Source organism: Hemicordylus capensis, chromosome 3 (genome assembly GCF_027244095.1).
Source record: "Hemicordylus capensis ecotype Gifberg chromosome 3, rHemCap1.1.pri, whole genome shotgun sequence".
Taxonomy (NCBI): Eukaryota; Metazoa; Chordata; class Lepidosauria; order Squamata; family Cordylidae; genus Hemicordylus; species Hemicordylus capensis.
The window spans coordinates 248,018,604-248,039,771 of NC_069659.1; the positions used below are offsets into that span (position 1 = coordinate 248,018,604).

General features: G+C 42.6%; 1 protein-coding gene across 11 annotated transcripts in view; it reads left to right on the forward strand.

The window, feature by feature from the left end:
• The window catches only part of CC2D2B (coiled-coil and C2 domain containing 2B), a 143,605-nt gene that overhangs the window by 47,043 nt on the left and 75,394 nt on the right, over positions 1-21,168 (forward strand). For 9 of the 11 annotated variants that reach the window (XM_053305371.1, XM_053305368.1, XM_053305376.1 and 6 more), the window contains exons 9-16: positions 1,546-1,638; positions 6,789-6,969; positions 11,072-11,208; positions 11,329-11,454; positions 12,169-12,378; positions 13,193-13,290; positions 14,931-15,071; positions 17,198-17,330. In XM_053305371.1, the coding sequence (XP_053161346.1) occupies positions 1,546-1,638; positions 6,789-6,969; positions 11,072-11,208; positions 11,329-11,454; positions 12,169-12,378; positions 13,193-13,290; positions 14,931-15,071; positions 17,198-17,330 (1,119 nt within the window). The remainder of the gene's footprint in view (positions 1-1,545; positions 1,639-6,788; positions 6,970-11,071; positions 11,209-11,328; positions 11,455-12,168; positions 12,379-13,192; positions 13,291-14,930; positions 15,072-17,197; positions 17,331-21,168) is intronic. The other 2 variants (XM_053305378.1, XM_053305375.1) reach the window with 2 other exon arrangements.

A 21,168-nucleotide genomic window follows, 5' to 3' on the forward strand; every position in this document is an offset into this window, starting at 1 on the left:
CCCAAGAGGGCCAAGCTGTTTCTGTCCAGGTAAGGTAGCAGTTGACATATCAGCTGAAGCTGATAAAAGGCACTCAGGACCACAGAAGTCACTTGAGCTTCTAGTGACAGTGCTGGATCAATGAGCACCCCTAAACTGCAAACCTGCCCTCCAGGTGCAGTGCAACCTCATCTAGAACAGGCTGAACCTCATTCACCCAGGCAGAGGAATCACTGACCAGCAGTACTTCTGTCTTGCCTGGATTGAGTCTCAGCTGGTTCACCCTCATCCAGTCCATTACTGCATCCAGGCACTGATTCAGGACAGTCACCAGCACACCTGTGTCTGATGAAAACGATATGGACCTTTTAAGTAACAAGTACACTCTATTTTCTGAAAAATGAAAGTACTACCTCCATTTTTTCCCAATGGAGTTTATATTTACAGTAATGTGTGCCATTATGTTGGAAGAAAGGTTGTGCATATAGTAGGGCTGTGCATCAACACGTCTGATCTTGATAAATCTGCAGCCTGCCCCCGACACTGTGCAGTGGTGACCACTCTCAGTTCAGCCATCTCTGCAAGGTTGCTCAAATTTCTGTCGCAGCAGGGGCCATCTTCTATAGCAACTAGAGCATGTGGGGATGCCATGCAGCTGTATGGACACGTTGGGAAGTTGCATGCGGGCATCTGGGACTGTAGGTCCCTCACAGTATTGAAAAAGTGCTGTGAAGAACTACAGTTCCCAGATAGTCCTATGTGCCCTCCCATTATTCCTGTACACTCTGCTTCCTGCAGTAGAGGAGCCTCCCACCCCAGAAATGTGAGGAACTGCAAGGGGATGGCCAAGCTGGGAGCGGCCGCCTCTGCATGGTAGTAAGTGGGTGCTGCAGATTCATTGGGATCAGATGCACTGATATATAGCCCTAGTATATTGGGCCATGATATGGCAGGTGTCTGATCAAATGGGGTTGGGCTGTCATTTTTTAAACAAGGGATGCACAACTTGAGTATGTACCTGCACTAGGGGCAATGTTGCACCAGAGGGGGATTCCTCTGGTGCAAACACATCCTCAGATGGTCAGAAACTATCAGTTTTCTCACCACGTGCAGGCTTGCACGTGGAAGATTTTTGTACTTATCCAATAGCAAAATAAAGAGAGTTTTCCCTGGGATTCCACCCCAAGCCCAGGGAGGTTCAAGCTCTGTCGATAAAGAGGGGTGGTGGCAGCAGCATTTTAAACCTGGGAATATAGAATAGTTTTAGCAGAAGCCTAGCCAGGCAGCTTAGCAGGGATGATTCAGCATTTCTTTCCCTCATGTGAGCTTTCTCTGAGACAAAGGCTGTAATAAGCTACACTTGGTAACAGATTGAATATGATAAGCAAAGAAGAGGAAGAAATAATCTAATATCAAGTTTTAGCACCAGGTTGAATGGTGATGTTGTCAGTGGATATAAGGAGTAAACAAATAAATGAATGGAGAAAAGTGAAGGCTGCCTGGTAATTAGCAGTACTGATGTATTATTACTCAGCTCGTTCCTCCCCCCGCCCATCCCCATTTTAGAATCAAGTCTCAATGGATGAGGGCTTTAAATTTTTCACTTCAACCTTTGAAGAAGATTTGCAGCTGGAAGAAACGGATCAAGGAATTGACCAGGTAGTCCTATTCTTACTGTTAGAATAATTACCTTCTTCCTGTAGCATTATGTTTCCAGAGTTGCTTGGACTTCTTCTGTCAAACAGATCCCTCAGTATTTGAATGTCCTTGGCCATCTACCATTCATTTTCTCTGTTGAAGTTAAGGGATATTTATGAAATAAAATATATTAAACAGTTATCATCTGATACTCAGAACTAATTTACAAAATACAAAACAGCCTTTCATGGCCTTTTTCTTTTCTTTGCTAATCTGACTTGTGGTTTCAAAGTGTCTTGTGCCATTCATAAGTTTTCTTAAGTAACGACGTGCTTGTGTATGACCCAAATAAATATTTTATATATAGAGAGACAATGACCAGTTATAACAGGAAACCATAGTTTTCTGCTATTGGACCAAGTCTTGGAAAGCTGCAGGCTTGTGTATGCTCTCCTCCCTATTCCACCTCTTTCATGGGCATAAGCAGCACAGTGAAAGCTTTTGCTTTGAGTTTTAACTAAACCACAATTCTGTGTTATGTATAAATTTGGAGAACCTTGGTTTAGATAAAACCACAGTTGGGTAATAGAAACCAGGATCTGAAGGCATGGTTTTATCTTTGATTGTTTACAAGGCATAGTCTCCGTTACCTCATCAGATCCTGTGCAATTGGAGTCCAACTCCCACCGAAGGCGAGTGACTTTATCAGCAAAGAATCTAGCAAAGTCGTCACAGCGGCCAGATGGAGCTTCCACTAGATCCGCATCCTCAAGCAGGGAATGGGTGATCTGGAATAAGGCTGCTGGATGAGAGTCAGCTGATGCAATAAGAGTGGAGAAGTGAGCAGACTTCGCTGCCCTTATTGCCACAGAATGCTCTCGAAGATAGGAGAGTAACTGTGCTCGGTAGGCTTCTGCATTAGTTTCCCCCCAGCAGTGCTCCAGGCATCTCTTAAGGCGCTTCATCTCCCTAAGCTTCTGAGTAAACCAATGAAGCCGGGATCCACGAATCTGAAGAGGCTGCTTAGGGGCAGTCTCATCCAGTGCCCTTGTGGCCTCAATGTTCCAGGCCTCAATGAGCTGCGCTGAAGAAATGCCCACCAGATTGCTGGGGATATTCCCAAGAGCCCTCTGGAAACCATCAGGATCCATAAGGCGTCTGGGGTGGACCATTAAAGTAGGTCCACTGCCCCTGCGGTGGCAAGGAGCAGTGGTAATCTGCATACAGATCAGGGAACGATCGGATCATGGCAAGGGAGAGATGGCTTTATTCCCCATATTCAGATCACAATGCCACTGCTCCAAGACAAAGACCAGGTCTAAAGTGTGTCCACCCACATGAGTTGGACCAGTGACTACCTGTGACAAGCCCATGGTTGTCATGGAGACCATGAATTCCAGAGCAGATACAGATGCCCTGCCAAAGACAGGTTGAAGTCTCCCAAGACCATAAGTCTAGGAGTCTCAACCACCAGCCCCACCATGAGGCTAAGGAGCTTGGAGAGGGCAACGGCTGGGCAGCGGAACGGCCAGTACACCAGCAGAAACCCAATCTTGTCACGTAGGCCCAGCATCACAAGAAGTCATTCACAACTAGTCATCTGTAGGGCAGGGCCCCTGACCAATGCAAGATCTTCTTTAAAAATCACCACAACCCTGCCACCCTTGCCATGGCCTCTGGGCTGATGAAGCACACGGAAGCCAGGAGGGCACATCTCAGATAGAGCAACATCCCCATCTGGGCCCAACCAGGTCTCAGTATTCCAAACTAGGTCGGCCTGATTCTCCAACAAGAGATCAAAGATGGAGGAGGTCTTATTACAGACCTACCTGGCATTAAATGTCAGCATCCTATGGCCATGAACATCAGCAATCCCAACACCTGGACCCAGGTAAAAGAAAGGGGGGACAGAAGAGACGACCTGCCTAAGACAGCAGGGACTGCTTTCCCTATGATGACAAGCCCCTCTTCCCACCATACCTCCCAAAGCCTATCACTGTGAGAACAGACTGCCCTATTCTCACAGTGGGAATTCAGAATTGCCCTATCCTAACCTTAACATGGATCCACAGCTTTCTTTTTCTTTTTTTAAAAAAAGCTAAGCTCTAGCCCTTGTAGAAGTGGAATTATGGAGCAAAATGTGCAGTCACTATTTTTCAAGTGTTTAGATTCTTTGGTGTATAATAACTTTTCCTCATAATGAATCCCTATGAGGATTCATTGCACACCTTTATTACTTCTGTTCATTTTGACTGTCATTGGACAGTGCCAACTGTCAACTGCTATGCCCCCCCCCCCCCAATATCTGCAAGACAGTGGGGTACTCAGTTTATTTTTTAGGAATCTTGAAGTGTTTAGATTCTTTGGTTTCTTACTAACTTTTCCTCATAATGAATCCCTATGAAGATTAATTATAAGCCTTCATGTCTTTTGTTCATTTTGACTGTCATTGGACAGTGCCAACTGTCAACTGCCATGTGTCAACTACACCCCCCACATGCACACATACATACTGGGGTACTCAGTTTATTTTTTAGGATTTTTTGAAGTGTTTAGATTCTTTGGTGTCTTCATTTCTTCAGTTTATTTTGACCCCACTGCTTTGCGGGTGGAGGTGGGGAATTAGTGGCATCCCATGTGCCAACTACCCTCCAACCCACAAGCCACTGGGTACTCAGTTTATGTTATAGGAATTTTTGAGGTGTTTAGAATCTTTAGTGTGTAATGAATCCTCATTGGGGTTAATTATGAGGAAAGGTGCTACAGACTTTAAATAAAACCTTTAAAAAATACATACAGTGTACAGTAACCTTTCGTGTTTAGACTTGGATCTCATGCCCAAGATATCTCATTAAAATATGCAGATATTCCAAAACCCGGAAAAGTCCGAAATCCGGAACACTTCTGGTCCTAAGCAGTTCGGATAAGGGATACTCAACCTGTACCTGCAGTTTTTATTATCTTTTTATGGATATTATCAAGCTTAGAAAATCCATCTTTCATCAACTCTTCAGGTTTAGTGAACCATGAACCAAGTAGTTGCTTCCAGTCAAACAAGTTTTTTGCTAAATACTTAGACCACTTTTTTCTTTTCTGAGAAAGCAGCATGTGCATTTTTAATAAATACTTGAAAAACTAGAACATTATGATAACTAAATCCCCAAACTGTATCACAAATTTCTTTTACAATATTTCTCAGTTTTGAAAGCAGGGGAGACTACAGTTTGAGAAATCCAAACTCAAAGCTCCTGTGGCCATATGGAATGAAATGAAAACAAAATAATTATTTCCAAAATGTTGTTTACTGCAGAGAATCATAGCATCACTTTTGATTTTTTTTTTTTTTAGAGCTTCCAGTTTATGGTCGTTGTAAGGGAAGGCAAATGATTGGTAATCCCATGTTTGCCTCATAATCTTTAGTTCTGCCATAAGCAAAGCAAAGTTGGAATAAAGTTTCTGGGGGGTGAGGAAGGGAGTTATCTTTATCTAACGATTGCAAGTACAGAGAAACTATCTGATAATCCTGCATTAGGACCAACTGAAAGATAATGAAAAAGTGAGCATATCACTCTTTCGTTGACCGTAATGAAGATATTACACTACTGATGCTAAAAGTGGCGTAGCAAGGTTGGAGTGGGTCTAGGCACAAAAAGTGAAGATGGGCCATCTTACTCCCTGTCTTCTTTGTTTCCCCCCTCCGCCATATTTTTTTTTTGCAGAAAAACTGTAAGGACATGATGAAAACAAGATTCTTAGCATGCCCTTTCTTTCCCTTCTGTGCATATATTACACCCTCTTCATAATGCATACACTTTCACACACATACTTGTGCATGCATATTCCCTTAGCTCAGAAACATTTTTAACAAATATGCCTACTACTGTTACCTGATATATGCATACATACAACCCTAGCAATGTTCCTATTCCTATTTGCCCATCTGTGTGCGCTTTCGCTCTCTCTCTCTCTCTCTCTCTCTCTCTCTCTCTCTCTCTCGCACACACACACACACACACACACACACACACACACTCTTACTTATCAATGCTGCTCCAAGGCCTCTGGGTACAACATGAAAAGAAGTAAGAAAGGACTTGACTTTTGAGGGCTGGAAAAATATGTACACTGAGGACAACAAAATCAGCCATGGTCAGAGGTAGCCCTAAGCTTCCAGGCATAGGAAATTGAAAATAACTCAATGCATACTTCTAAGAGGGTTGGAAATGATTTTTTAAAAGTCTAAAAATCTCTCTCTCTGCTATGTATACAATTCTGAGAACTTGTTTGGTTTAAAAGCAATTGAATATATATTTAACAACCACCACCACCACCAACCAGCCAATAAACTCCATCCTTTCTGCTTCCCTTTCCATGGAGAGAAAAACAACTCCATTGCAAGTTCCGAGAGGAAGATCACATGGGTCAGGACTTATTGAGAAGAACTCAATCATTTTAAATCATTTTTAAAAAGTTAAACATCTCTCACACAAACACAAACAAGGGCTTGGGGATAAGGAAGAGACACACCAAAGGAGGTTTTCAGTTAGGGATGGGCTCTCTCTCACACACACACTTCATGAATGTGGGAAGGAGAAAAACACATATTGGCTTCTGAGGGAAGAAAACGCATCCACAGAAAAAACAGATAAGGGTTGTTTGACTTTCCTTTCCAGCTCTCCTTGTGGCCAGGCTTCCTTCCTGCTCTCTCACCAACTCTGCCTTGAATTGCCAAGCGGAGGAGGAGCATAACTCAAGGAGGACCAATCAAAGATGGCTTTTGCTGGGCTGTTTTAACCCTTTCCTTTCTCAGTAGTCGTCATCATCCTCCTGCCTGAAAAAAAGAGAAATAGCTTGCTGGCTGTGATTGGGAGTCATGAAGTCGGTGGTGTGTGTGTGTGTGTGTGTGTGTGTGTGTGTGTGCGTGGCAATGTCACACCCTGGCCACAGGTCTGTAGAGCCTTGTGGGGCCCCTTGACTCTCTGGGCCTGCAGGCAATTGCCCTCCCCTTGTCTAATGGACCCTACTCCCCTGGTTGCTAAATAAACATTTAAAGTATTTTTCTCTAGGAATTACTTGTATCTGTTCTTTTAATCTAGATGGTTTATATTCTAGTTATCCAATCATTTTTTTAAAATTCTGTATTTCCTATTTTCTTCCTGATCATTAAACAGAAATCAATAAATGACAGTCTTCAAAATGTCTATGTCTTGAATGAACAAGCTCCTCTGCTTGACCATGTAAGAGAAATGTTACTTCCAGAATTGCTTGAAATAAAGCCTCCTGAATATGAATGCAGGAACATGGACAAGAAAAAGCAATTGGAGCAACTTTTTGTGCCAAGCACTTCTCCAGGTATTGTACATTGCAAAACATGATTTATTTATTTTATTTATTGTTGAATTTATATACCGCCTTTCATTAAAAACAATCTCAAGGCGGTTTACAAAAGTTAATAATGATTTTAACATGGATCTTACCAGTATATGTGTAAATGTATGTAGAGTACCTGTTGAACAGTCTGATTGTTTTAAATGTGGATTTTGATCCGTTGGCAGCCATAAGAATAGTTTCTGCGCCTGCACAGGAAACCTCTGGGTAGAATGCTATAACTCCTCTTGGCCCCCGCGCTCCACCCAGTGTGCTAGGTGTGGCTGTTATATAAAGGCAGCTTGGTGCCATTTCCCTCCGTTCCTTTCGGGTCACCTCAGCGACAGAACCTCCATCGCTGTTGCTCCTCATTCGGATCAGTTCTTACTAGATTTGTTCTCCTAAACACAAAGTAAAAAGCTATATTGTACTATTGGTAAAATGGATTAACTCAGCCTGATTCTATACCTTTCTTTTTCAAAAGGGACTGCAAAAATGGGGAAAAAGTATTTTACACGATGTTTGGAGTGCAGGGTGAAACTACCATCTCAAGACCGCCATGACTCCTGTCTGATTTTCTTGGCCAAACAACGTAACACCTCAACCTGTAAGATCTGTCTGTCATTCTCAAATCAGACCAGAAATAATTGGGCTTTTAGACTGTGTGTGGCCTTGTATGATGACGTCTTGAGTCCTATGATACCAAGGCTGAATACCCCTTCGATATCAAAGCAGGTATCGACTACGATGCTGAGGGCTGCGGAGGAAAAGCAGTCTAAATCCTCAATGTTGCCCTCCTTGACTCCAGTATTTAAGTTACCTCAACTGCCAAGCAACCTTCAGTCTCAATCCCGAAAGTCTGAACATAAGTGCCATCACTCGGATGATGTTTCTTTGGCACTGGCATTGAAAAAGCATAAGAACCGTGACTCTGTATCTGAGAAGACCACTTCACTTTCAAGGCTACAGAGTGTACCTTCAAAAAACTTATACACTAAGCCCATGACTCTGGCAGCAATCCCAGAAATATTGGAAGCTGCGACTACAGTAGTGCATGGCCCGACATCGAAGCCTCCAATATCGAGGCTGTCGACCCCAGGCAAAACTACTCTACAAACTACAATTTCACTAGCTGAGATGCCAATATAGTCCCCAGTACTGTCAATGCCAACTGACACTGTGAGGCTATGTTGAAGCTTAATACATTGATTCTTACGCATCAAGGCAAGTGACTCCTCGACACTGAGAGCCTTCACCTCCACTGCCTACCTTTGATGTCAAGGACGACTTTGAAGGTTTAAATGCCTGTCTCGATCCATCAACAGCTCAAACACTGCTGTCCATCTTAGACTTAGCACACCATCGACTACCACCTTCAGGGGATTTCTTCCACGAAGCATAACAGATCCTGATGAAGATCCTGATGTCCAAATAATTCCAAATATAACTCAAAGGACATCTTTAATGCCACCATCAGTGTTCTTGACATCTGCACAAAATCTTTCTCGCTTTGTCAGCTTCTCATTTGTCTGGTGCCTCTCCATGGCACACATGCGGATTCACACACCATGCCATGGTGCCCTCTGTGTGGGCATCTACTATGCCACTACTGGCATAGGCATTTCATCTCCTGGATTGCTTTCTAACTATTGATATTACAAACTATGGAAAGCTCAACAATCAAAGCCTCCAAGAATGCAGTCCGCTTTTTTGCTCTTGTCCACTATGATGCAACCTCTGCCTGTAAAGACTTTGGAAGCAGGTGACACTCAAATTCTTAATTCTTCCAATTAAAGAACTACCATGCACAACAGTATCGGCAAAACAGACCTTGCTCCACAAGTTCCAGACAGACATGTGTTAGTATCTACCACCACTCAAGTCACACAACCTGTTGTAATATATACCACTACTCAGATTACAGCACCTGTAAAGGAAATACCAAAAACTAAATCTGTGGAGACAGAAACTCCTGCTGCTCCTTCTCCTGCTCCATCTTCCTCACATGAGCATAATGGCTCTTCAGATTTTGAATCTGACTCGGAGAGCACAGTTAACGACCCCTCTCTGGATGTTCCTCCTGCTACCCAATTTTCCAACAGAATAAGTGAAAGCTTATCACTTGTAAGTCAAGGGGAGGGCAGAAGCACTAGGACTTGACTTTAAAACATAGTCAGCTTCTGTGGATGACCAGTCTATAATTTCATGGCAAAATCTCAGGCTACTCACCCAGTAGCATTGTCACTACTTCCTGTAATCTCCCAAGCAGCACAGTCCTCATGGGAAGTCGTTCACACATCACTGCCTACATCAAAACAGTGGAAGCCCTTTTATCGAATACAGCTGGCCGAGACAGCCTTGATTTCCTCTTCTCTTCTGCCTGTCTTAGGGGTCCCACCATAGTCTCCAACACCATCTGGACTTTCTCCATCAGAACGAAAATTGAGTCCTTCACCACAGCCTCAGGATGGTGAATATAACTGTATGGAGGCTGAAATTTTAGATAATATCTTCCTTCATGAGAGGAAGGCCTCCACCAGGCGCAATTACATCTATAAATGGAAAATATTTTCTGTTTATGCAAGGTCCAAAGGCTTCAACCCCTTCACAGTCTCTGTCCTCACTTCTGTCAAACAATCTGGTCTGTCTGATTCTTCCATAAAGGTTCATATGTCCGCCCTGTCTGCTATGCACCCTGGCTGTGGTTCCACATCTCTTTTCTCCCACCCAGACTGCAAGTGTTTTCTGAAGGGCCTGAATAATCTTTTCCCTCCAGTTAGGCAACCTGTTGAACTCTGGAGTCTCTCCTTGGTCCACTCACGGAAGACCCCTTTGAACCCTTATCTTCAGCCCCCCTCAAATTACTCACCTTCAGAACTGCGTTCCTCATCGCCATCACTACTGCTAGGAGGGTGAGCAAACTCACTGGCTTGAGGGTTGATGCCCCCTTTACCGCGATCTATCCTAATAAGGTAGTGATACGCACCAACCCTGCATTCTTACTCAATATAGTGTCGGACTTCCATATTAATAAAGGCATTGTTTTGCCCAGGTTTTTCTCTAACCCACTGTCACCCCTTGAACATTCCTTGCATTTCTTGGGCATTCGGAGAGCCCTTTTGTTTTACATGGCCTACACTAAAAACTTTAGGCGTTCCAACAAGCTGTGACTTTTGAAGGTCCCACTAAAGGCCAACCCATCTCCACACAGAGATTTTCCGAATGGTTGGTTCAAGCTATCTTGCTCTGTTATGAGAAGCGAGGACTACCTCCACAAGGGCAATAACCACTTCAGCTGCTCCCCTCTTTGGAATTATCTTTGCTGAAATCCACAAGGTGGCTACCAGATCTTCTGACCAGCCCTTTATTAAGCACTAAGTCCTTGACATGCTCTCTACAGCTGGTTTTGGGCGTGCAGTCCTTAAGAAGGTTCTTTAAATCCTGCCTCCTGTCTTTTGGGAGCTAGCTGATCACCCATTTTGGGAATGATACTGGACCACCAAAAATATAAACAGGCTGCTCACCTGTAACTTTTGATCTTTTGGTGGTCCGGTATCATTCACAACACCCATCCAGCCTCCCCGCTCAGTTGATACTCTTACCTTCTTTCCTTACCTGTCTCTTGTGATGAAGCTTCAGTTTAATGATGGCCGTCCAGGAACTGAGGGAAACAGCACTCTGGTGTGAAGGATACCAAGTGAGGCTTCAGAGTGCTTCAAGGAGCAAGTGAATCCTTCCATGGGAGCAACTGCGCAGGCGCAGAGCCCATGTTATAAATGATACCAGACCATCAAAAGTTACAGGTGAGCAATCTGTTTTTCTGGAGGAGAAGAGAGGGAGGCTTAGAGAAATAAGTGCATAAGCTGGACACAAAGAATGTTCATTTAAAAACCCACTGTATAGAACATGGCAACAAAATCCAACTGCATTTCATTCTCCTCCTTGGATTTTCCGGAGTTAAGTCTACATATTTGACTAGTAAATCAAGGAAAAATACACACATTCGCATTTATTGTATGTATGTATGTATGTATGTATGTATGTATTGTAATAAAATGAATTCTAAAGCCATTATGATTATTCTCAGTTGTGCACAGCTGTAAGCTACCAAACAATATGTTACCACGATTCTTAGAAGATGAAGGATTTTACATTCCAAGGAAACCTTCTGTTTCTAGGAATACATACCACAAAATGGAAAATCGTCTTCTTCAACAAGAAGGGGTAAATGTACTGTTTAATATTTTTTTTAACTGCTACCTTCTAAAATAATATATTTTTTAAAGCAATTAACTTTGTAAGTTTGCTCAGTAATGTTTGTGCTTCTGAATAATTTTTATCAAGGGAAAAAGCTGGTTTGAAGAAAGCGGGGAAATAATTTCATTACCTTCTCCAATCAAACAATCAAGTCATTGCAGAATGCCTTTTCCTCCTAAGATTGACACACAACTAAAGACAACATACAGAAAGGTTTTTGTGCCCCCCCCACCTCTATATATTGAAATAACAGATTATCCAGGGATTCCTGCCTTCCAATAAGGATATCGTGTTAGGAAATGCTTAATATACCCTTCTTTGAAACACCTTATAGGGGTATGAAGGCTGGCAGTTTATTTTAGATGCAATAATTTTTCTTCATTTTCACAAGTCAGGGAGTAAATCCCTCTGCTGCAGTAGGAATTGTACAGTTTACTACAACAATAGATTTAATATATTTGAGCATATATCATTTATTATATTTATTTTGAATTATTTTCATGTATTTTACCTAGTGATTTCTGGGAATTAAGTGAATAAGGAACTCCATACATTTGGAATTAAAAAATAATCAGCATTCCTAAGATGGGCCTAATAAGCAGCTGTAAAGTTCTAAAGTGTATGTATGTGTGTACACGCGCACAAACACATCAAATTCAGCTTTAGCTTTTTGTAGGTGTTACTATGCAGTTATATTTATTTTCGTGCTTTGAGTCAATTCTTATACTTGTAGGGCTGCTGAATGAACCAGCCTCAAGAGTAGTAACCAGGGCTGGAGGCAGAAATGTTTTTTAAGAGACTGAAGTTTGGTATGTCCATACCAGGAGTAGCAGTTCCTCATTTACCTTACCTTCAACTTAGCAACTGTTGCTCCAGTTAAAAATTACTTACTATAAGGCAAAGTTTGTTGGTTTGTTTTTATGACAGGCAATGCGACCCGAGCTAGAAAGCTGCATCATAACTAAATCAGAGGACCAGAGTGAAATTTATCAATTAGATCTTAACATATCAAGTATTGTGTTCAGCCATCATTCACTTTTCAATTGTGAGCAAGTATTGGCTGCCAAGTTACTTGAACTTTATGAATGCTTTCAGAAAAGACAGCAGCAAAACGTTACTCACTTGCTATCTGAAAAAGTAAGAAAATTATTTTTTTACTGTTGGAGTAACAAAGTTGAGATTTGAAGGCATACAGTTTGTATGACATAGCAGAGCAGACTCGGAGTATGTCTAGAAGAGCTGAGTTTTACAAACCCCATATTATTGAGGTTTGTCTCAATAATAACCGAGTAATTGGTACTGCCCAGACCTAATGCCATGTTCTATCTCAATCAGTGTTCCATGTCTTCATTATTTAGCAGTAACATTAGCACTTTGCAAAATGAGTATTAATAAATCAACTTAATATTTTTTTTGCCTTTGCTAAAATCTCAGTGCGCACAGATTGTAAGTGAAGGAAGCATGCTACAGTTAACCCACCAAGTAGTAAATGAAGATGGGAAAAGGGGGACTGCAGGGGGGAAAGGGGGAGTCCCTGAAACCAGGCAGAGACCATTCCCAGCCCACCTGCAGAAGATGCCTCTATCTAGTTTTGAGTGCAAAAACAGGTTGCAGGGAAAGGAGTTTCATATCCATCACCTGCTGCTATGGGATTCCCCCTGTGCTTCATCCCACTTTATTGCTGAGGGTCCCCCTGATCCTCAGGAGCAGCTTTTGAAGTGGCATAAGAGGATGCTATGGGCAGGAGGGGCAGGAAAACATAGCTTGCACAAGCACCATTGTGCAAAGATTCCTCTAGATGTCACCCAATGCTTTTTATTTTGCGTGGTTCCTGTGTGGCACTTTCCCCACTTTAAAATATTAATGAGCTTTTCAGAATGCCATCTGACGTTATTGGTGTTAATTTGCTAAGAAAATGTAATATATTCTAAAATATTCAATTTTATTGCAGCTGAAAGCATTAATTAGTGCCACAAAACTGGCAGAAAGTAATTTAGAAGCAAGTCAACTGAGTGCAAAAACTCTAGAGGATTACAGATCACAAATAAGGTATGTTTAAATAGAGATGAAACCTGCTACAAGTACATTGTGTTTTTGTCATTCTAACAGACCAAAGACAAAAGAAAAAATAGTTTTGCTCAAAATGTCACCTACTCAGAAACTCTTTGGGATTTATAGGTGAATATCCGCAGCCCCTATTAATTTTCTAACCTTGAAGTTTGTTTTTCCTGCCAGGGCTTATCTCAAGAATATGTTAATTTGGGATGAGGGGAGTGCCCCACCATTTCCTCATTTCTGTTTCAGAAATCTATATGTGGGAGACTGCTTACCCATCCCCTTAAATGCACTTTGTCCCTGTTGTGCCCCCGCCCCAATTTTTTTTTCTACTGATGCCACTGCATGTGGAGTAATAAATGATTTCGCCTTGAAGTTGCATAGCCTTCAGATTCACACAAAAGCAGTTTCCAGGCTATTTTTTCCTAGAGCAGCCTCAACTTCTGCAGCAAATGCAGGCAAATATTAGAGTTCACTTTCATACCTTTCCCTATAATTCAACCTCAAGGGAAAGGAAGAGTAAGTAAAAGGAGTAAATAAAAAGAGATGAGCTTCTTCCAAAGACAAAGACCATATTTTTAATCCACAAACAATACATATACTTGTGTGTGTTAAAAAATGAAACAAACAGGGGAAAGGATTAGACCCTTTCTACATGCTACAGTCACAATCCAAATTGTCCCCATGCCTGCCACTATTTTTTAAAGGGCAAGATATTTTGACTGGAGATCTCTTGCATCACATCATCACATCTGGATTAACCCTAATGTTCTCAGCAGTTCCCATATTGTTAGACAAGAGAGCATTGACCTGTTCCTGACTGGACAAAAATTCAGAATATTTGTAGCCCAGTTTGAAGAGTAGGGTTTGAGAGGCTGGCTGCAGTACTCAGGTAGGTTCATATGGACAAAGGTGGTCCTGAATAGTTTTTAGTTTTATCATGATTCTATAAACCCATAGAAAGAAGAGGTGGCATTGGTTTCTTCGAGTAGTAAGCTGTAGGCTTTTTGGCTGCTGTTAAAATTAATATCCAAGTCCATGTTTGTTTTTTCAAGTATTCTGTTCAAGTAATTTAACAATAACATCTAAGGTTTGGGGAGTGAACATTTTCCATGATCTCTCTAGAGCCTTTTATCAATCACCATACCTTAAAAAACACACACACACACACACAAAAACGGTTTTTGTATAGTGTGTTTTATTTCCAGCAGCCTTGGGTGCGTGTCATCAGGCAAAAATGCAGGTTATAAATATGTTAAATAATAAATGGAATGCCCAAACAGTCCTTTGGAATTCTATATCTACTGATCTGTTCTTTATAATACAAAACTGATTTTAAAAAGATTTTCTCCCAGTGTACATGCATTTGAGCCTTAGAAATCCTTTTTATTGCTACTTGAGATTTCTCTTTTATGTAAATATTCTCAAATAAACAATTTTATATATTATAAATATATATACAAGAACTTATTGATTTATTTGCAGTTTATTTCAGGGAAAATTGATCAGTTTTTGTCATGCTTTTAGCAAACATTTGTTTAATAAAATGACACATTTTATGATTTTAAGGTTGATGTGGATTTATTTAATTTTGTGATCAGTTTATTTTCTTTGCTGTTTTACATTCTAAAAAGAAATACTAAAATGTTACATGACACAGAACGTCAAAGAGATGATTCTTTAGTACAAAGTATGCTGAAAGTATGGAAACAAATAAAATCTGTACGTAGGCAGCAAAGATTTATCAGTACAACTGTAAAGCTGCAATTTCAAAAGTAAGTGGCTAAGACAGTCTTTCATACTATTTGGTAAATACTTTTTAATTCCTTATAGAAATTGTTACAGTACTGATAACTTTACACAGATTTTGAAATTACTAGTCGACTCCGCACAGAGCATCTGTGCGCTCTTTAGGGCTGGTGGTTACCTCTCCCCCGCCCCTTCTGCCCCAGTCTTTGCTTCTGGGCCCAGCCACCTCTCCTCCCCACTGCCACTTCTGCGCCCCCACCATGTTCTTTCCCCCCTCCTGGGCCTTGCCTCCGCGGCCTGGCTGGGCCCACACCTCTGGCCTTCATGGCTGGGCCGCCACCATGGCAACCAATCCTCCTGGGTGCACCTCAGCCAATCAGGTGCGTCCACCACCCAGCCAATTGGCTGGGTTCTGGAACACACATTCCAAAGCACACCCAGGAGAATTAATTTTTAAAATTATTCCAGACAATCTAGTAGATTGATTTTAGAGGCAGTGATTTAAAAAATACTAAGGAGTACTAAAATTAACAATGAACAAGTGGGGAAAAAATGGATTAGAATTTTTTTTACATGTCAGTTGACTATCAGGAACATACTACATGATGTTTATTGTTGGCCCTTACATGCTTGACTTCTCATGCTTGACCAGGCGTCACAGGGGGCCTGATCTGCATCACAACTGTGGCCGGACCAGGGAAAAAGTGGCAGCTTTACACCTCCACCCCAGCTGTGGTTTGAGTCTGGATTGGGCAATCTACTAGGGGTGTGCACAAAACCGGTTTGCCCAGGCATGTTCAGCTTTGTGCCCCCTGAACAGACCCCTGGCTTGGCTTGAATTTGAGCTGGTTTGGGAGTTCTAAAGTTTTTTTGTTTTTTGTTTAAATTTAAACACTCTTTGCTGAGTCCAGTGGTCTTGGGGGGGTGCTCCGGGGGGTATGCCATTCCCCCTAGCCTCCCCAGCTCTTCCAAGGGCCATATTGGCCTGTTTTGGAGCCATTCCAGCCCTTTCTCTGCTGGCGGTGGCCATTTTGGAGGCTGCTGCATATGCTCCCTGGCCATTTGCCAGGGCAGGACATGCAAATAGGCAGGGCGCATGCATGGCAGCCTCCAAAATGGCCACAAGCACTGGAGAAAGGGCCAAAACTGCCCTTGGAAGAGTGGGGGATGGGGGAGGATAACTGGTGTGTGTGTGTGGGGGGGTGTAACTTGAGATTGAGCTGGACTAGTTCAGTGGCGAACTGGCTTGACCTTGAGCCCCCTATCACCTTCAGCTGTTATTTGCCCTAGGAAGAACGCTTCCGTTGATGCCAATGTAGGATCAAACCATGATTTGATATAGTTACATATGTCCATACATGCAGAATGCTGTGATCCCATGCAAGGGAGATTATGTGCATAACTTGACTATGTATGTGAGATCAATCTTGTGACTGTTCACACCTGTTCGTCACCAAATTGGAATGGTGGCAGTTGGACAGAACATACAAACACCACCGTTCACATATTGTTCTTGCAGAATGGAATTACAGCATTTAACAGCCTCTAACAATCCTGGCTGCTGCAGTCTGTAATTAGTGGGGTGCAGAGCAATTCTACATATCCAACACTGTTTTAGCCAGGTAACCCTGGGTTGGAACTAGTTTAAGGTGCAAAGTTTGATGGACCTGTGTGTGACGGGAGTGCACACATCAAGAAAACATGATTTGGTATGTTGATCAGGCCCTTCTTACATGTAGACTTTCCATCTTATAATTTAGTTATAGATGGCTTTTAAAATACATATTTTATACTGTACAATTGTATTGGATGTTCTCTTGACACTATATATAGTCTCAGGCTATACTACACGTGAGACTCAGTGTTTGGAGTTCCCCCCTCTCATTTGTTTTTCTAAATGCAAATTGGCATTGGAGGCTGTAATCAAAAGGTAGGAAGAGTGGTGAGTGGGAAGTGCAAGAAAGGGGTTAAGTAACTCTGCTGCTCTTTTTGCTCTTGATCAAATCCAATGTACCTCTTGGGTTTAAAAAAACAGTTTTAACTTTTTAAAGAGCAGTTGAAGGTGAGGAACAGGGTGGATTACACAACCGAGCCTGTGCAGATGGAGCTTGAGTGTAGTGTTTTCATTATTTTCTTTCCACATTTCCCCAAGGCTGACCAAAAACTTGCTATCAGAGGAATATGCAACCAAAATATCAGAAGAAACTGAAAAAAAGATAAGACAAGAAAGAGAAGAGTGTGATATTGATTCCTCAAATAAAGTCTCATCAAGCTGGAAAAAACAGGTGGTTAATAAGCGGAAAGAATTTCTGAATAGTAAATGATTGTGCCACAGTGAAATGAATGAGACCAGTAATGGTTTTTTTGTTGTTGTACACAATTAATGGCTGCTACCTTTAACCATCTGGAGAAGCTTACGAATACTATATATCCAGTGTAAATTTAGACTGAGAGAGCACCCAATTTGCTTGTGCTCTGTTCCAGACTTCTGTGCATGTGGTTGTATTCTGATCATTCACAGAGAGGTACTCAGTGACTGAAAGCTACTTCTGTTCCTGGAAGGCAGGGATCTTGCTAGGTGCTTAAAAGATTTGGACACACAGGGACAGGCTCAGGTCCTTAAGTGGAACACTGGTATATAAAGAAAAGCTGACAATCTTCCATGGTTAAGGATGGCGAGCTCTGCATGCTTTCTCCAAGCTACTGTGTACCTCATGGTGGTAGAAGTGGATGGAGAAGGAAGACACTGTTTTCATTATTTAGTGTCACATGCAGGCACTGCAGGACCTTCCAGCTTGAGCCAGGAGTGTATGTACTGAGCAGTACCTACAAGCAATAATGGGCTGGATGAGGGATAATAAACTGAAGCTGAATCCAAGCAAGACAGAGGTGCTCATTGTTGGGGGGTCATAATCTGCAAGATGGGATAGAACTTCCTGTTTGGGACAAGGTTACACTCCCCCAGAAAGAACAGGTTTGTAGCCTGGGAGTGCTCTTGGACCCAGGTCTCACCCTGGTGCCTCAGTTTGAGGCTGTGGCCAGGAGCACTTTTTACCAGCTGTGATTGATTTGACAACTTGCCTGTTCCTTGAGAAGAATGACCAGAAAATGGTACACCAGCTGGTAACCTCCAGGCTGGACTACTGCAATGCACTTTATATAGGGCTGACTTTGTATATAGTTCAGAAACTTCTGTTAGTTCAAAATGCAGCAGCTAGGGATGTGCAAGCTGGTTCGAATCAAACCGGCCCAGTTCAGGTGGTTTCAGTTCAAACCAGATCAGCCCCACAAAAGGAGGCTGTCATTCAGGAGGCTGGTGGGGGGCTTGGAGGAGCTCCCACCCCCACCTCTGGAGATTCTCTGCCACTGCAGCAGGGTTAAAATAAAAGGTACTTTTGCTCCCCCCCCACCTTATGTTAGGGAATCCCCCTTTACTTGTAAAGGCCAAACTGGACTTGGTTCGTCCAAGCCTGAAGCTGGACTGGGCTGGGTTGGTTTGAATCCAGTATGGATTTGAACCAAACCAGCCAAACCGGTTACATGCACATCCCTAGTGGTAACTAGATTGGTCTCGGGTATCCCAGAGAGACCACATTACACCTGTTCTTAAACAGTTGCACTGCTGCCAATATGTTTCTAGGCAAAGTAAAAAGTGCTTGTTATTACCTTTAAAGCTCTGAATGGATTAAGTCTGGGTCACCTGAGAGAGTACCTTTCCCTACAAGATCCCCACTGCTTATTAAAATCATCAGGAGGGGTCCATCTTTGGGTGCTAACAGTTCATCTGGTGGCGACCTGGGATTGGGCATCGCAGTTCTACCCCTTGGTTGTGGAATATGTTTCCCGTGTTTATGAGAGGTTTATAAACCCCTCCTGTATTCTACCAAAGAAAACTACATGGCTCTGTGGTCACCAGGAGTTGACACCGACTCAAGGGCACAACTTTTATCTTCTTTGGAGGCCTTGAGGAGATGCCTCCTGAAAAGACCCATATTTTTAGCCTGGCTTTTAATGAAATCTAGTTTGAATTTTAATTTTAATCTGGTTCAATTTTTTAAATTTTTTTTTAATTGTTTTATTATGTGGTTTTTAAAAAACATTTTACTGTAAACTGTCCTGAGCCTCTTTAGGAAGGGTGGTATATAAACTGAATGAATGAATAAATAAATAGGCTGCTGCCCTCATGCCTTGGTGTGGCATGTATCTGCAGAGAATGTATGTGCCATGGAATATCCATCCAAGGGGCTGTTAAGAATATGCCCACATTGTCAAGCAGCATGGAGGACTCGGAACTAAAACATTAATCCAGGGCATATGCTCCAGAGGCTCAGTGCTGTCAAGGCCCCGATGGAAGGAGAGTTGCATTCGTATAAGGATCCCTTTTACTTGCAGAAGAACCTCTTGTATGAGCACAGCCACAAATGGAAGGAGTTTGTTACCATAGCACTTCTGTGCACCAGCTATGATGCAATGTTGACCTTAAAAAAAGCTACTATAATATAATACAAATGTGAATATTGTGGTTCTACTGAGGCTTCTGAAGAGCATTCAGCAACATGATACCTTCCCTTTGATCAGTAGCCAAGGTTCTTCACAGGAAACCTCTCTGAAGCTGTGAACCCTCCCAGTATGGCTCTGCCTAGTTTCATTGGTACGGCTTTTTCTGAGCTCCAGTAGTGCAGCTTTTTCTGAGCTCCAAGAGAACTCATTGTTTTCACTTCTCAGTTTTTTGGTGTCCCCCCTCCACCATCATTCACAAGGGTTTTTGGGAGGGGAAAGAGTTTTTTGTGTCTTCAGCCACATATCAGCAGTGGCACCATCATCCAACTCAGCCTGAAGGTTGCAGTGCTCTGGCTGCAACAACAGCACACGGTGACCTCTATATAGGTGCAGCCAAATATAAAGAGATCTTTGCAGTGTATGGGCACCCCAGCAGAGGATTTATTTCCCAATCAGAGCATAGCAATGCTGCTACACTAATATTTCAGTAGTCTTGGATCTAATTACCTCCCCTTTTATATAGCACAAATTTAGTGCCAGAAACCAGTATGATGGCTGCTCCAGAGAGGATGAGTACTTTACTCTTGCTAGCCCCTTCCCAGCACGTTTTTATATTTTAGTAACAAGCTTGCTTACAGTTCACTCTGTGGGTGAGGTCCGTCATTTCTAAGGATGTTAAAGGAACTGTTCCTAAATGAATGGGCAATTTTTGTAGCTGCTCCAAGTTTCCTCTTTCTCAGAAGGAAACATAAAGGAAGAAACTAAGACATAAGGACAGATCCTGGGGCAAGGTCCAGCAGTGGCAAAAGAGGTGGAGGTTCTGATACAGGAGCAGCAGTGTAGGGAAAATACCTGCAGCCCCGTCCAGTCCATTGCTGATGGCTCCGCCACCCAAGTAATGCCTCCTGCGCCTGACGTCAGACACATAAGAGGCATGGTCACATTTGCAAATGGGGCTGCATGCCCCCGTTTATGAGTAAATAACATCCAGCGCAACGTTTGCAGGGTGGCTGGAAGTGCCTTTCCCTGCTTGTAAAGGCAGGGAGACATTTTCCTGGCCAGGCTGGGAACCAAAGTTTCAGCCGGCGCTGTGTTCCCAGCCTGGCTTGGAACGTGTCACCCTACCTTGACAAGTATGGAAAGGCACTCCCAGCCACCCTGAAACTGTGACACTGGATGCTATTTACTTGCAAACAGAGTCAACGGCCTCATTTTCAATGTGATCACACTTCCTGCACGTCTGACATCAGATGCAGAGGTGTGGCTAAGACACCAGATATGGCCCCTGGGTGTGGCGGCCCAGGTTCTTTGATCCCTTCTGCTTCATAGTGACTCTGCCCCTGTCCAGGAGCTCCTCCCAGTCTTCTCAGGATTCTTCATCCTCTTCCCATTTCCAAATCTATTTATCAAGGGGCAGGAACAGAGTTCGTAGATCCACTAAAGGATAAACAGCCATGTGGATTGATTGGATTTGTCATGATGCCACCTCAAAGACTGGGCTATAGGCACCCATCTATCTAAATATATATATTTCTTTTAGGCGTACCCATCGCTGATCCCATGTGTGGCAACTCTTGCAAGAGTTTGCGAGCGAGCTGCTAGCAGGGGACTAGGAAAGCGGTG